The sequence below is a fragment of the Rhinopithecus bieti genome, unplaced genomic scaffold (genome assembly GCF_001698545.2).
Source record: "Rhinopithecus bieti isolate Rb0 unplaced genomic scaffold, ASM169854v2 scaffold_15643, whole genome shotgun sequence".
Taxonomy (NCBI): domain Eukaryota; kingdom Metazoa; phylum Chordata; class Mammalia; order Primates; family Cercopithecidae; genus Rhinopithecus; species Rhinopithecus bieti.
The window spans coordinates 1,047-15,447 of record NW_016808215.1 but is presented as its reverse complement, the minus strand read 5'-3'; the positions used below and the strand labels follow the sequence as shown (position 1 = coordinate 15,447).

Genomic DNA, 14,401 nt, shown 5'->3' with positions numbered 1-14,401 from the left:
TATTGTAATTTTGACATTTATTAAAAAGTATTTGTCATCAGTAACCATTTTGGATACCTGCAAATATTACAGTAAAACTCTGCCTTAACTCACAGGGCAGGAGTAGAAAATCAATTATGTAAAATACAGTGTCCCATTTTTGCAATATTAACCAGAAACATTGTTTATCAGTTTGTACTGATATTTAAAGTGCACACATGTGTACATATACACACACACAAAGCTAAACTTCAACAGATGGTATAATGTATAGAGACCCAACGTTAAGAAATGCAGTACATCTCTGCTCAAGATGGAACAAAGGATAGGAACTAACCCCAATAGGGTTACAACCAAATTAATGTTATTTCAGATCATAATAATGCATATTGTTCTACATTTCAAATATTTACTTGAAATGATTTTATTAAGATTACTTGCAAGATTCCTCTTTCAAATCAATTTTAAGTGAAGTTTTAAAAAATGAGCTTAAAAATTTTCAAACATTTTACCTTTATATACTTTTACTTATTTAGCAAAAAGTACTGAGCACCTACATTGAGTTATGAAATGTCATAGTTTTGTAGACTAGCAATGAACAAAGTCCCTTCTCTCACCAAGCTTACATTCTAGAGAACATGGATTTAGGTATGCTCATCACTGTACTTTTATTAAATACCTGACCATACTCATATTTTATAAGCCTTAGCTCCTGTGCAATGACTGATGTTAAAGTTCTAACAAAATCCCTCGTGAAACCCCTCTCATTAAATGTCTCTGTTGTGTGGTCTCCTGGCTATTATGAATGTTGAAGTTGGGCAGATATATTACATTTTAATTTTAAAATTCTTTTCTACTGAAAGAACTCTAGTGACTGGAAAATTTCAGCTCCCATTTGAGGACTTCAAAACAAAACAGAATCTTCATTTCTGTGTAGATTCTCTGATGAAGGGTAGTCCTTACCAAAGTCTTCGCTTCTATAGAATTTATCACTACTATGGACTCTTTGATGAATCAGAAGACCTGAGCTCCAACGGAAACCCTTACCACATGCATCACATTTGTATGGTTTCTCTCCTGTGTGGACTCTCTGATGAGCCTGAAGATTTGATCTCTGACTGAAGCCCTTTCCACATACCTCACATTTGTATGGTTTCTCCCCAGTGTGGACTCTGTGATGGGCTTGAAGACTTGAATACCCACTGAAACCCTTACCACACTGTTCACATTTATAGGGTCTCCCTTCTGCATGAACCCTTTGGTGTGCTTGAAGGCGTGAACTCTCACTGAAACCCTTTGTACACACCTCACATTTGTATGGTTTCCCTCCTGTGTGAACCCTCTGATGTGCTTCAAGGCGTGAACTCTGACTAAAGCCCTTCCCACACATCTCACACTTATACGGTTTCACTCTAGTGTGGACTCTCTGATGACCTTGAAGATATGCTCTCTGACTGAAGCCCTTTCCACATACCTCACATATATATGGTCTTTCTCCAGAATGGACACTCTGATGACTTTGAAGGTATGATCTCTGACTGAAACTCTTACCACACTCATCACATTGGTATGGCTTCTCTCCCGTGTGGACCCTCTGATGGGCCAAAAGTGTTGAGGCCTTACTGAAGCCTTTACCACATTCTTCACATTTATAGGGTTTTTCCCCTGTGTGAACCCTCTGATGAATGTGAAGATTAAAGCTCCAACTGAACCCCTTCCCACACTCCTCACATTTGAATGGTTTTTCTCCAGTGTGGACTCTCTGATGGCCTTGAAGGTGTGAACTCCGACTGAAGCCCTTCCCACACTCCTCACACTTGTATGGTTTTTCTCCAGTGTGAACTCTCTGATGGCCTTGAAGGTATGAATTTCGACTGAACCCCTTCCCACATTCCTCACATTTATAAGGTTTTTCTCCAGTGTGTACTCTCTGATGGGCTTGAAGATATGAACTCCGACTGAATCCCTTATCACATTCCTCACATTTATAAGGTTTCTCTCCTGTGTGGACTCTCTGATGAACGTTTAGAACTGATCTATGATTGAAACCTTTGCCGCATATATTGCATTTGTATGGCTTCTGTCCAGTGTGGACTCTCTGATGATCTTTAAGTTTTGAGCTCCAGTTGAAGCCATTCCCACACTCCTTGTGCGGTTTCTCTCCAATGTGAATTTTTGGATGACCTTGAAGATACAAATTATGGCTGAAGCTGTTACCACACACATAGCGTTTATATGGTTGTTCCTCAGTGTGGACTATCGGAAGGTCTCGAAAATGTGAGGCCAGACTGAAGCCATTACCACACTCCGCAGAATTGTAGGAATTCTCTTCCATATGAACCCTACGCTGAATGTCAAGATTTGAACTACAAATGAAACTCTTTCCATACTCTACATCTGTGTATAGTTTCTCTTCAGTGTGGATTTTTTGATGGACTTGAAGACATGAACTCTGATTAAAGACATTCTCATTTTCCTCATATTCATGGGGTTCATCCCTAGTATGGACCCTAAAAATACTATTAAGGTCTAAGCTATGACTGAAGGCTTTCTCATAAATGTTGCGCCTATAGGACATCTCACCTGTGTGGATAAGTTCATAGGTGTTAAGAGGGGAATAGTGACTGAAATTCCCACCATACTCACTACATTTGCATGGTTTCTCCCCTGTGTGCACTCTCTGATAGGATTTCAGATGTGAATTCTCAATATCATCTTCTCTCTGAATATTTTGATGAATGTGAAGAAGTGAACTATAACTACAGCCCTTTCCACATGAACTGTATGTATAGGGCTTCCCTTCCAAGTGGAACTGCTGATGAACTTCAGAGCTGGAGTCATTATTGAAGGCTTTTCTATACCCAGTACATGGATAGGGCTTCTCCTCTGTTTGAATTGAATCCTGATTAAATAACGACACCTTCACGATATCTTCTCCACAGTCATGGCAGCTGTAGTTTTCTTTTCTGTGTACTTCCAGTTTATCATTGTGATGTGAGACCCAACTGACGCTGTCACACTTACAGAAATTACTTTTCATAGAAATTTGCTGACATCTACACTGATAATTACATGACTCTTTCAGATACATTTTTCTCCAAGAATGATGTGCCCTCCAAGATGGATACTCTTGACTTTTTATATAATTGGAGCCATTCCCTATATGAGTCAATATATAGTTCTCATCTTCAGAAATCTGAACTGGTATTCCTGCCCAAACCTGGCAGAGGGAATCACCTTGTTCTTGCAACTGAGAATTCCTCCCTTGAAAAACTTTCAGGAAATCTTGACACCTGATTAACCCACCTGCACTTTCTTGCCAGGTCTGACAGGAGGAAAGCTCTTTGGGGGAAAGGTAGCTTACTGTTACTTCCTGAATACTCTCCATCTTTTGTTGATTCTTCCTTCCTATATGGATAAAGAGAATTCAGACGTGCATGAGTGAATGCTTTATTCAAGACATTTGAAGATTTTACACTTAGGTCATAACATGAAACTTGAATGAACCAGAGGAAAATTCATGCCACCATTTCTAAGAATACTTACAAAATGCCTCTTCTTTGGTTGTACCAGTTACAGGTTGAGGATTCTCAATCCAAAGATCTGGAATCTGAAATGCTCCAAAATCCAAAACTTTTTGAATGTTCTACATGATGTTCAAAGGAAATGCTCATTGAAACATTTCAGATTTCTGATTAGGGATGCTCAGATTTCTGATTAGGGATATTTGAAATACAAAACACTTCTGGTTCCAAGCATTTTGGAGAAGGAATATTCAACCTACATACAAATAGCATCTACATAGTTCAGGATATCTGCATGCCTCAAAATCAGGATGTTGCAGCACAACCTGGACAGCGAATATGATGGCTATGTTCAAAAGGCCTAGTAAAATCATAAACATGGCTGGGTACAGTGGCTCAAGCCTGTAATACCAGCACTTTGGGAGGCTGAGTCAGGTGGCTCACCTGAACTCAGGAGTTTGAGACCAGCCTGGCAAACATGGTGAAACCCCATCTCTACTAAAAATACAAAAATTAGCCAGGCATGGTGGTGCACACCTGTAGTCCCAGCTACTGGGGAGGCTGAGGCAGGAGAATCACTTGAACCCATGACGCAGAGGTTGCAGTGAGCTGAGATCATGCCACTGCACTCCAGCCTGGGCAACAGAATAAGACCCTGTTTCAAAAACACAAAATGAAACAACACAACCATAAACATGTTACCATGGATTTATCATGGGTTTCCAGGAAACCTGAGGGGAAAAGATGATGTTCTTAAACTTGAAAAAATATAGTTGCAAATGGACAAACGCCTTTTGTCCTAATAACTTTTTCTTTTTTGTCTGGCACGTGAACATGATAATGTTGTTCATTTGTAAGGGTATTGTATGCATTAAATGATATGCTGAAGAAGGTAAACACAGACCTTTACTTTATGCTTGAGGCATCACATATCCTGTCACAAATGAGCTATTTATCCTCATGAGAATAATAAGCTCTTCCAAGTCCCTGTAGGCCATTATAAATTTTAACTCTTTTCAAAATATATTTCACAATTATCAACAGCCATGGCATAGGTCAAAATGTCAAAGACTGTGACAGAATTCAACTAAAAAAATCAGAAAAAAATTATGGCACCTGTAGGTATCCTCTGAGATGCTTATGAGCCATGAACAAAAAAAACTCAATGAATACTGACTTTTGCTTGTGCCATTTTACTGGAAAATTATGTTAATGTTTAGGAAATTTGAGGCACCAGAAGGGGCTGAAGATAGGATATTTGAGTAGAAATATTTTATTATCGAGTTATTAAAGTTCAGATTATAAGCAGACAGCAGATCTTCATATACTAGCGACAAATATCCTCCCTAAGGACAACTGGTTAAACAGGGTTGAATTAATAACATGCACTCTTCCAACACTTAGAAGTAGATTAAGTCTTTATAATATCCAGAAGAAAAGCAGTAAAAGGAATGTTTTTTCATGAATATTACCCTCAAACATAATCCTGCCTTATTTCTTTGTGTTTGTCTGCCTCTCCACACTGGAATGTATTGTCCATGAAAACAAACACTGTTTTGTGCACTGCATTCCTTTCACTGCCAAGTGAACAGTAGTTGCTCAATAAACATTGATGAATAAATCATAGTTTGAGTTGCTCTCACTCATAGAATTAAAAGGGCATGTAATGTAGCTTTTTAAATGGGAAAGGAACTGGTGATGGTGACAAATTTGCTGGAAAGCTGAAAGGCTATAGGAGAGGCAGGGTGACAATTCAGAGTGATACTGCTGATGAGAAAAGCAAAGGTCACAAGAGTCTACTGTGGATGAAATAAAAATGTAAGATCAAAAATACAAACAGGCAGGGCCTGTGGATTGAGTCTTTCTCTTTTTTTTTTTTTGAGACGGAGTCTCGCTCTGTCACCCAGGCTGGAGTGCAGTGGTGCGATCTCCACTCACTGCAAGCTCCGCCTCCCAGGTTCAAGCCATTCTCCTGCCTCAGCCTCCCGTGCAGCTGGGACTACAGGCGCCTGACACCACACCCGGCTAGTTTTTGTATTTTTTTAGTAGAGACAGGGTTTCACCGTGTTAGCCAGGATGGTCTCGATCTCCCGACCTCGTGATCCACCCGTCTCGGCCTCCCAAAGCGCTGGGATTACAGGCTTGAGCCACCGCGCCCGGCCGAGTCTTTCTCATTTTTAAAGTAACTTTTTAAATGGTATAACTTCGAACCAGGCATGGTGGTGCAATCCTGTAGACCCAGCTACTCAGAAAGCTGAGGCAGGAGAAATGCTTGAGCCCAGGCATCTGAGGATGCAGTGACCTATTAATATAATCATACCTGTGAACAGCCACTGCACTCCAGCCTGGGCAGCATGGCAAGACTCTGTCTCAAAAAACCCAAAATGGTGTAATTTTTCTTGAACAAAATATTCCCTGTGAGCCCTACCCTATCCCAATTTTTAAAAAAGAAAAGGCCACACTGATGACTCTGTGTCACTAGGCTCTGGGGCAGCACACGGATTGTGGGACAACACTTCAAGGTATGTCCGTAGGTATGCATCTTGGTACTTTAAAAGCACATTTACTGATGTCTTTGCCTTCTCAAAGGTGAAGCTTTCAGTTATTATAATGGTATTTTATCATATAATGATGAAATGAAGGGATATATTATAGGAGGCATATCGGATAAAGTATATAGCTTATATGTGAGAAGTTTGAGCTTCCAGCTTGGGTTAATCATAATCCTTGTAGTTTTGTTTTACTATTATAAAAAACACTCAATATACATCCATAAAGACACAGTTTAGTATGTCCTATCTTTTGGGACTGATATAGTGGCTTGAGAACATGAAAGCAGCTTGTTAGTCTAAACCCAATTTCTTACAAAGCAACTGCTTCAAAGCAAATTAGTACATAATTCATGATATAAAAATCTCTCAAATATATAAGAGATTAAAGTTTCTCTCTGACCGGTGGGTTTTGCAATGTTAAGGACATAGAGGAAGAAAAAAAACAAAAGGTCATTTCACTTTGCTTCAAATTCTTCTAAAAAGGACCACACACATAACAACATTAGTTTCCTTTAGTCAATGGTACAGACTGAAACACCTTGTTACTTTATTTAAATATCTCAACATTTAAGTTATATTTCAATATCAATGGTAGAGTAGTAATAAGAAATTATGTTAAGTTTATAAATGAACTTTATTTGATGGAGAAAATAAGCATGACAAAAGATGACAAAGACCTCATTTGAGGTAAGAAGGTTGAGAATTTATTACGTCTTCATAGCAATCCTGCTTTAGCACTTGGAGGTTGAGAAAGTCAATCACTCAAGCATCCCAAATCGATCAATTCAATAAGAAAGGTGCTATATTTGTCATAAAAACAAATAATTCCTTTGAATTTAATACTTAGCTAAAAGGAACTCACAGAAAAAAATCTTTACGTCTTCTTCTTTTTCTCCTCCTTTAACTAAAGCTAAGTGAGAACATCAGCTCAGGTAACCCAGCTGAGATCACCTTCCATTCTTACTTTGTTTTAGATAGAGAAACTAAGGCATTTTTGTGGGCACTACAAGTTATAGTGGTGACAATGTTTAGATCACAAATATTTAAGCTGCAAAAATATTTTGACTCCTTTCTTAACCACTGATATGGTTTTGCTCTGCATCCCCACCCAAATCTCATGTTGAATTGTAATTCCCAATGTTGGAGTTGAAGCCTGTGGGAGGTGATTGGATCATGGGGGTGCTTTCTAATGATTTAGCACCATCCCCTAAGTGCTGTCTCATGAGATCTGGTTGTTTGAAAGTGTGTAGCACTCCCCACCCTCTTTCTCTTCCTCTTTCTCTGCCATGTAAAACATGCCTCCTTCCCCTTCACCATCCACCATAATTGTAAGTTTTCTGAGGCCTCTCCAGCCATGCTTCCTGTATAGCCTATGGAACCGTGAGTCAAGTAAACCTCTTTTCTTTATAAATTACCCAGTCTCAGGTAGTTCTTTACAGCAATGGGAGAATGGATGAATAAAGAAAATTGGTACTAGAAAAGTGGGGCATTGCTATAAAGATACCTGAAAATGTGGAAGTCAATTTGGAAATAGGTAATGGGTAGAGGTTGTAATAATTTGGAGGGTTCAGAAGAAGATAGGAAGATGAGGGAAAGTTTGGAACCTCCTAGAGAACTGTTACATGGTTTTAAACAAAATACTGATAATGATATGGACAGTGAAGTCCAGGCTGAGGTGGTTTCAGATGGAGATGAGAAAGTTATTGGGAACTGGTACTGGTGATATATTTAGATATATTTAGGTTTGTAAATGCATTTATACATTTTCCCAACACTGGTGCTATGCTTTAGCAAAGAGACTGGCAGCATTATGCCCCTGATCCAAAGATCTGTGGAACTTTGAACTTGATAGGGATGATTTAGGCTATCTGGTGGAAGAAATTTCTAAGCAGCAAAGCATTCAAGATGTGGTCTGGCTGCTTCTAACAGCATATGTTCATATTCATGGGTAAAAAGATTATCTGACACTGGAACTTATATTTTAAAAAGAAGCAGAGCATAAAAGTTTGGAAAATTTGCAGCCTGACCCTGTGATAGAAAAGAAAAATACATTTTCTGGGGAGAAATTCAAGGCTTCAGAAATTTGCCTAAGTAAAGAGGAGCTGAATGTTAACAGCCAAGACAATGGGGAAAATGCCTCCAGGGCATTTCAGAGCTGGTCACGGCAGTCCCTGAAGGCCTAGGAGGGAAAAATAGTTCTATGGGCTAGACCCAGGGCCCTGCTGTTTTCTACAGCTTAAGGACATGGCACCCTGCATTGTAGCTGCTCCAGTTCCAGCCATGGCTAAAAGGGGCCAAGGTATAGCTCAGGCCATTGCTTCAGAAGTTGCAAACCCCAAGCCTTGGCAGCTTCCACGTGCTGTTGGGCCTGTGGGTATGCAGAGAGCAAGAGCTGAGGCTTGGGAACCTCTGCCTAGATTTCAGAGGATTTAGAGAAACACCTGGATGTCCAGGCAGAAGTCTGCTGCAGGGGTGGAGCCCTCATGGAGAACCTCTACTAGGTCAATGGAGAGGGAAAATGTGGGGTTGGAGCCCCCAGAATCCCCACTGAGGCACTGCTTAGTAGAGCTGTGAGAAGAAGGCCACTGTCCTCCAGACCCTAGACCCACCAATAGCTTGCACCATGTGCCTGAAAAAGATGCAGGCACTCAATGCCAGCTCATGAAAATAGCCAAGTGGGCTATACGCTGCAGAGCCACAGGGGCAAGGCCTTGGGAGTTCATCCCTTGCATCAGCATGGCCTGGATGTGAGACATGGAGTCAAAGGAGATTATTTTGGAGTTTTGAGATTTAATGACTGCCCTACTGGGTTTCAGACTGGCATGGGGCCTGTAGCCCCTTTGTTTTGGCTGATTTCTCCCTTTTGGAATGGGGGCATTTACCCAGAGGCTGTACCCCCATTGTATCTTGGAAGTAACTAGCTTGTTTATTAGAATATTATGCATCCATTACAAAAACAAGTTATAATCTTAGATTGGGAGGGATTTCCCCAAGGTAATGGCAAAGAAGAAAATTAGTATATTAAAATAAGAATATACATATCAAATTTTACATTACTATGAGGTATATGATCATATTAGTATAGGTAAAAAAAATTGAGGTATCTTAAACGGTGACATTATGTTCCAGCTGACAGTATCAGGAAAGTAGATTGGCATGGCGTGGCCTCAGCCTGTTTTTGTACAACCCAGGAGCCAAGAGTGCTTTCTACATTTTCAAAGTGGTGTAAGAAAAACAAAGACTATGTGACAAAGAGCACATGTAGCCAGGAAAACCTAAAGTATTTAATACTGGGACCTTTAGAGAAAAAGTTTAACTCCTACTCTCAAGGGTCATGTAGGACCCTGAATCTTGACCAAGATGGAAACAAACAATTATAGAAGTAAGTTAATTTCTTTTGAATTTTTTGTTGACTCTTTCTTCTTACCCAGCAGCATTCTTAGCTACACAGTCGCGACAGTGGCTTTTGATGTCAGTCTTGAGGACTCAAGAAACTATCAAAATGTTTCAATTCACACAAATGTCCAACTTGAAAATTCTACTTTAAGACTGTGGCTATGTCAAGAGACTGTTTGGGGCGAGAGTATGGGACAGAATGGGAGGATAAGAAGCTGGACATATGAATACAAGGGTGTCTCACTTGAAAATGCTGCATGAGGAAGACCAGTTATAATGTTGGCACTGGTCATTTTTGATACTTACTTTAGCTGATTGGCTATTCTTATCTTTTAGGATTAATGGCTACCCATCTATGAATACCCAAGGACAGCTAAGCAGTTAGAACAGGCATCCATCAGATGACAAACAGTATTCTAGAATATCCTTCAGTTACACAGATTCATTCTACACCTAATAGCTGCCTCAAGGTGAATGAAAGAGGGCAAAGATCATGCATCTATTACCCAATTCATTCAGAGAGAAAAGTAAGTCAAGGAAACTGATACAGAAGCATAATTGAGAGGTCTGAGGGGCAATCATGGGGCAGTGCCTCTGAAACAGACTGAATGAGCAAAAACAAACAATAGTAGGTGAATATGGAAAGTGAGAGGAGGTTGAGGGGACAAAGACCTTAGGACCTAATAGGCCACTTTAAGTACTTTAAACTTACTATGTGTGAAATGGGGAACCACAGGAAAGTTTAAACAGAGAAGTGATGTGTTCTGACTCATTCTAGAAGGTGCTCCATGGCTGCTGTGTTCCTGCAGCACAGTTCTTACCTGAACACCCATCTTTTGGGGTTTCCATCTCCACCATCAAAAGCTTTTCTTCTCTCTCCAACTGGGATATTAGGTCTGGCTTGAAGGGCTGATGTGCTGTAAAGAATGCAAGGAGAGCAAAAGTTTTTAAGTTTGATGACATTCAGTTGGTCAAAACTAGACAAAAAGGTATACACAGACAAGTGTGACTCTCCCACATCCCTTCCACCCTGTTACCTCCCACTCACTCTAAGAAACTAACTTCATGATTTTCTATTTTTGAAATAGGCTCTTACTCTTCTGCCCATGCCAGCATGCAGTGGCATGATGATGACTCACTACAACTGCAGCCTCAACCTCCTGAGCTCAAGCAATCATCCCACCTAAGCCTCCAGAGTAGCTGGGACCATGGGTGTGCATCATTATGCCCAGCTAAATTTTTTGTAGAGACAGGGTCTCCCCATGTTGCCCAGGTTGGTTTTGAACTCCTGGGTTCAAGCAATCCTCTTGCCTCAGCCTCCCAAAGTGCTGAGATTACAGGTGTGAGCCACTGTGCCCGGCCATTATTTTGGTTAAACCTTCTTTCTTGTGTTTCTTCTTATAAAAATAAGTATATATATATATGTCTGTACCCACACACTGTCTATTTACTTATTTTACCTTCTTTCTTAAATGAATTGTAGTATACTATTAATGTTCTTTTGGACATGGCTATTTTTAGGGAAAATTCCTAGAAATGGGTTGCTGGGGAAGGGGAAATACCTAGCTTTGTTAGATACTGTCAACTTGCCCTCCCTAAGGGTTGTATCATTTTGCATTCTTCCTTTCAATGCATGAGAGTTCCTCATTCCCCACAGCTTTGCCAAAAAATGTATATTGTTACGTTTTTGAATTTTTGCCAATTTCATGGGTGAGAAATGGCATTTCAGTATAACTGTAATGAACATTTCTTTTGCAATAAACTGAACATCTATTCATATGTATACATATTTATATGTGTGTATATTTGTATGTGTATATATATATACCCACACACACACACACACCCTAGCTCTATGTTCTGAGACAAAGAAACGTAGATACTACAATGACCATACCTAGCATCCAGAATTTGGCATTAAATACCACTCCCCAGTTAAAAAAATATATATAGAGATAGATAATTGCAGAGCCAAGGCAAAGTATAGATGAGCACAAAATACTGTGCTCTGCCAATAAAGTAAGAAAGTGCTCAAAAAAAAAAATTGTGGACATGTTACAAGGTCACAGAAGCCAGCTTAAAGAGGCCAAACTTGGGACAATTTTAACATCTAATAATTACAGTAATAAACTATAAATCTTTTAAAAATTTCACAAATCCCTACAAATAACAAATGAATTGATGCTTGAGAAGTGGGGGGCTCTCGTTGACTGCAAGTTTATGCCAGGTGCTGGCTGCTAAATGTGAAGGAGGTGAAGTTAGAAAAATCGTCATTTTGTAACTGTCACGGTAAGGACCAGATAAGGCAAGATCATCACCGGGTGCTAAATCTACAGGAAAATACTTGTGTTACCCTATGATTACAAATGGGGGGGGAAAAGCAGTAATTATATAGTGGGGAAACTGCATAACATCGTGACTGGGTAATCAAAGTTAACACCACCTTTGAGGGACAGATGACTTCATGTGCCTTCAGATGTGATTCCCTCAAAAGTGCACACTCTACCTATGTAGAGTTCCTGCTGCATGGATCATCTGAATCTAATTTTGTGGAATCATTAGGAATGTTCTATTAAAAATAAGGGAAGAGGTAATAATGTTCTTCAAAAATGTTACTGTCATGAAAGACAAAGAAATGCTTTGGAAATGTTCTAAATTAAAGAAGGCTAAAGAGACAGAACAACTATACTAGACTCTAGACTAGATCCTGTTCTGGAGGGAGAAAAACAAGCTTTAAAGAATAAAATTAGGCCGGGCGTGGTGGCTCATGCCTGTAATCCCAGCACTTTGGGAGGCCGAGGTGGGCAGATCACCTGAGGCCAGGAGTTTGAGACCAGCATGACCAACATGGTGAAACCTCATCTCTACTAAAAATATAAAAATTAGCTGGGCATGGTAGTAGATGCCTGTAATCTCAGCTATAGGTGGCTGAGGCACGCTTGAACCTGGGAGGCAGAGGTTTCAGTGAGCTAAGATTGCACTACTGCACTCTAGCCTGGGCAACAGAGTGAGACTCTGTCTCAAAAGAAAAAAAAAATTGATATATATATATAAAACATATATATATAATTGGCTTTATGGATAACATTACAGCATAAATGATAAGATAAAAGCATTATAATCTGTCCTGAGAATAGGTAAGAGAATATTCCTCTTTTTCTAAAACAGACTGTGCAGTAAAGGAAATAATTAATCTTGTCCAAAGAGAGATTTGGATTTAGCCTTTGGCTTCTGGAAGGTAATCTCTAAGTCCCTGGAATATTCTGCCCAATTAGAGTGTCTTTTGTTTACCTAGAAGCCTTGGGCCACACACCAGATAATTAAACAACTGATTTATAGTAGGGGCTTTGAGCCACGTGGTATTAGCTTAATCTCTGGAGAAACTGGAATCTAAGAGCAGCCACCCAGGTGGTCAATCATATCTAGGGAACTAAGCTCCAACAAAAACTCTGGACACCAAGGCTCGAATGAGCCTCTCTGGCTGCCAATGCTCCTTGTGTATTGTCACACATCGCTGCTGGGAAGAGTCAGTGCTGTCCACAACTCCACTGAAGATGACAAGTGGAAGCCGACACCTGGAACACTCATGGACTCTGCTCCCTGGGCCTCTTCCCTAGGCTGACTTTAATCTGATTCCTTTCCCTGTAATGAATCATTAACCGTAAGGACAACTGCTTTCAGTGAGTTCTGTGAGTCCTTCTAGCGAATTATTGAGCCTGAGTGTGGGGCTCAATACTCTTGGGTCTTGGGGACTCCTAATCTTGCAATTGGTATCAGAGGTAAGAGGGAACTTGGGGACTCCTGAACTCTGCATATACACTGAAGTATTTAGAGAAAAACAGCCATGGTATATTCACTACCCTCAAGTGGTTCAGAAAAAGATATTAACGACTATATATATTTTTTCATATACATACATAAGTATGTATGGAGAGAGAAAGAACATGAACATAAATGATACAGCAAATAGGGTAAAATGTTATTAGAGGTGAATCTAGGTAGAATCTCGGTGAATCTATATGGGTATTCTTGTCCTTTTGTAAGTTTTCGGTGAGTTTAAAGTTATTTACAAATACATTGTTTTTTTAAAAAAAACCCTCTAAAAAGTCAAGTTCATCAACAGTTACTGGTGCCCTGAAAAATAAACTTACTAACCTGAAACAACTTACTAAACTGTTAGATGGCAAATCAATGAAGCAGGACCATATTTACTATTCCAAGGATAGACTGGAGAGAACCGTCAGAAACATCTTGTCTGTGTTGCACAGGGATTATTAGGACTCTCAGGCACCCAATCTCAGAGAATAATTTCAGGGACTTCAGAGTTTCTAACAATTGAGCACACAAAGACATCCCAGGAGACTGCCGTTGAGTTACCAAGAGCACCTATCCTCACCTACTAAGAGCAGGTTCCTAAAGTTCTCCAGCATCACATCTCGGTACAGCTTCCTCTGGGCAGAGTCCAGCAGCCCCAGCTCCTCCTCGGTGAAGACCACAGCCACGTCCTTGAAGGTCACCATCTCCTACCATACCAAACACACTAAGTTTACAGAAGAAGGGCAGTGCTGAGAAGGTGTAAATGATGGAAAGCTGTCCTGGAGTCTGGGCAACTTGAATCAAATTTGCAGTTCTCTTCTGTTTGCCTTCTTTAATGCTAATACCATTCACCAAAAGGGCTGCAAGAAAAGAAATCCTTACACTTTAAAATTACTTCCTTTTGTTAGCACTTATAAATAAGCCTCTGGAACTCTGTTGCACCCTAGGTTACCAATATTTTAAATTGTATTAATCATGTCATTTGCTCCACAAAAGCTTTAGTTCTAACAGTGACTGATGCTGTTTCTCCTCATTTACGCACACACATCACTTACTTAATTTGCCAAATTTACAGGGTATCAGTCATCCTTACTGCTCAAATATGTAGCTCATCCTCTGTGCTCATCTGGAGAC

General features: G+C 39.9%; 1 protein-coding gene across 1 annotated transcript; it reads right to left on the bottom strand.

Annotated features, from left to right (window-relative positions):
- On the bottom strand, window positions 1-14,116 carry ZNF112 (zinc finger protein 112). Its single transcript, XM_017885912.1, has 3 exons — window positions 13,848-14,116; window positions 10,273-10,368; window positions 1-3,387 (listed from the first exon to the last, which is right to left on the bottom strand). Exons 1-3 carry the CDS (start codon window positions 13,969-13,971, stop codon window positions 884-886), a joined length of 2,724 nt encoding a protein of 907 aa, XP_017741401.1. The 5' UTR covers window positions 13,972-14,116; the 3' UTR covers window positions 1-883.
- Between the last annotated feature and the right edge of the window lie 285 nt (window positions 14,117-14,401).

Bases quoted from the DNA above. Each gene is read 5' to 3' on its own strand.
- ZNF112 (XM_017885912.1), bottom strand. From the start codon at position 13,971: ATGGTGACCTTCAAGGACGTGGCTGTGGTCTTCACCGAGGAGGAGCTG. The intron at 10,369-13,847 runs GTGAGGATAGGT...CATTCTTTACAG, and splicing joins TAGGAACCTGCTCTTAGTAG to CACATCAGCCCTTCAAGCCA. The intron at 3,388-10,272 runs GTAAGAACTGTG...TTATCCATATAG, and splicing joins CCCAAAAGATGGGTGTTCAG to GAAGGAAGAATCAACAAAAG.